Source organism: Aptenodytes forsteri, unplaced genomic scaffold (assembly GCF_000699145.1).
Source record: "Aptenodytes forsteri isolate BGI_AS27 unplaced genomic scaffold, ASM69914v1 Scaffold73, whole genome shotgun sequence".
In the NCBI taxonomy this organism is placed as follows: domain Eukaryota; kingdom Metazoa; phylum Chordata; class Aves; order Sphenisciformes; family Spheniscidae; genus Aptenodytes; species Aptenodytes forsteri.
This window is the reverse complement of record NW_008796215.1, coordinates 2810751-2812765: the sequence shown is the minus strand read 5'-3', so window position 1 is coordinate 2812765 and position 2015 is coordinate 2810751. Positions and strand designations below refer to the sequence as shown.

Here is a 2015-nt window from a genome sequence, read left to right as displayed (position 1 = left end):
TTAACTTTTTTTTTTTTTTTTTTTTTTAAATCATTAAAATGTGGGGGCTGGTTTTAGATGATCTGAAAGGACCTTTGGAAACACACATCAAAAATTACAATGTAAAGCAACCTGGAATGATGAAGATCATCAGACATCAGAAAAGACAAGGCCTAACACAAGCCCGGATTTCTGGCTGGGAGGCATCAACTGCAGATGTTGTTGCAATTTTGGATGCCCATATTGAAGTGAACATGGCATGGTAAGACTATGAAGACTGCAGGGTTTCTGAAGTGGGGGGAGAGAGGTGGACAAGGAGTATAACTGTGTAGCTGGGACAGGCATCCCGTATATGGTTGTCTTTTCTAGCCCGCCACATGTTAATTAACAGCCACCAAGTCATTTATTTCTGAGAGGAAAAGGGATACAATTTTTTGAAATAAATAGCAAAGCAGACAGGTAACAGAGTAAGCTATTTAGTGAAGAGGAAGAGAGAGATCCGTACCTTCTCTGTATATTTATTGTATTTCTAGGAAAAAAAAATCATGCAGTGAAATAACGTAAGAATGATGCAGATTATTTAGTTCCACTGCCAGCAACTTTGGCCCTTTATAAGTATATTAGACAGCCATAATACCCAATGACTTTAAACTGATTTGATTCTTATTCCAACTTTGGCTAATGTTTATTTGCTGTTGCCTGTTAGTTTAACAGTGCATCCTAGTTCTGTAGGACTCTTTTTGCAAAGAGAGACAAACCAAGTGGCTGATGGTGGATGTTTACATTCTGTTAGGTAGTGATGTCTATGGTACTGTTTTGTGTGAAATCTCTTTACATTCTTTCCCCTCTGGGTTGTTGGATTCGCTGGCTGACTATTGTCCATGTTGTCTCACATTCTGGGAGCAAGGTTCTTCTCCCAGTCCCTCTCAGGCCAAAATGGCTCTGTGTGGTCCAGATCTCTCTTTCTCTCTCAATAACACAGTAACTGACACTCCCTAGCTGTTACAGTCTTAAAGGTAATGCTGAAGTCCTTTAGTCATGGCTTTCAGGACTCATTGGGATAGGTTGGGCTGTCAAGGGTATGTAGGGAGAGATAAGGTCAGTTGTCTTAGGCCTAACAACAATTGGGGTCTAGCAAAAAGACTCCCTCTGTCAGAGTCCAGTACTCTCTGACCAGGTTCTTTTAGCTATTCCACATGAGGAGGGTTTAATGTTTTAATACTAAATTTACTTATTTGAAGATACATGGGATTTTGGTTTAGAAAAGTGATACAGCATTATACTGAAATCACAGCACAAGCACAATATAGCAATTGCAATATACAGTTGAATCACAATACAAACGGGATTCACATTACTGCTCTCTGTATGCTTACCGTCAAGATGCTGGGCATCCCTAGTTGCTGAGAAGGAATACATGGGTTGAAGCCAACTCAAGCATGTTGCTCTCTTCGAAGTTCATTTTTCTGGGTGTTCAATTTTTATACTCTATGTTGGGCTGAGCCACATATACACTTCCCCCATGTTGGTCTGGCTGGCTCAGGTAGATAATACTTTCTATTCCTTATTTTAGGAAGGCCATGTACATAACCAGTTGACCCACTCAACTGATACTGCCATTTATCTGCAACAAAGGCCACTCTCCGGTCCCCTTGGTGTTGGAATAAGTTCAGCTTCCTTTACGATAGCTGTGGTCACTCCCTACGTTCTTCTCTGAGCTTTATGAGCGCATCATAGAATCATAGAATCATTAAGGTTGGAAGAGACCTCTAAGATCACCGAGTCCAACCGTCAACCCAACAGCACCATGCCCACTAAACCATGTCCCTAAGCACCTCATCTACACGTCTTTTAAATACCTCCAGGGATGGGGGCTCAACCACCTCCCTGGGCAGCCTGTTCCAATGTTTAACCACTCTTTCAGTAAAGAAACTTTTCCTCAGGTCCAATCTAAACCTCCCCTGGTGCAACTTGAGGCCGTTTCCTCTCGTCCTATTGCTAGTTACTTGGGAGAAGAGACCGACACCCACCTCGCT

At 41.9% G+C, this 2015-nt stretch overlaps 1 protein-coding gene across 1 annotated transcript in view; it reads left to right on the top strand.

Moving 5' to 3' along the window:
- Positions 1-2015, top strand: part of GALNT8 (polypeptide N-acetylgalactosaminyltransferase 8) — a 30193-nt gene that overhangs the window by 13063 nt on the left and 15115 nt on the right. Inside the window, exon 4 of the mRNA XM_009288531.2 lies at positions 58-241. Within this exon, the coding sequence (XP_009286806.1) occupies positions 58-241 (184 nt within the window). The remainder of the gene's footprint in view (positions 1-57; positions 242-2015) is intronic.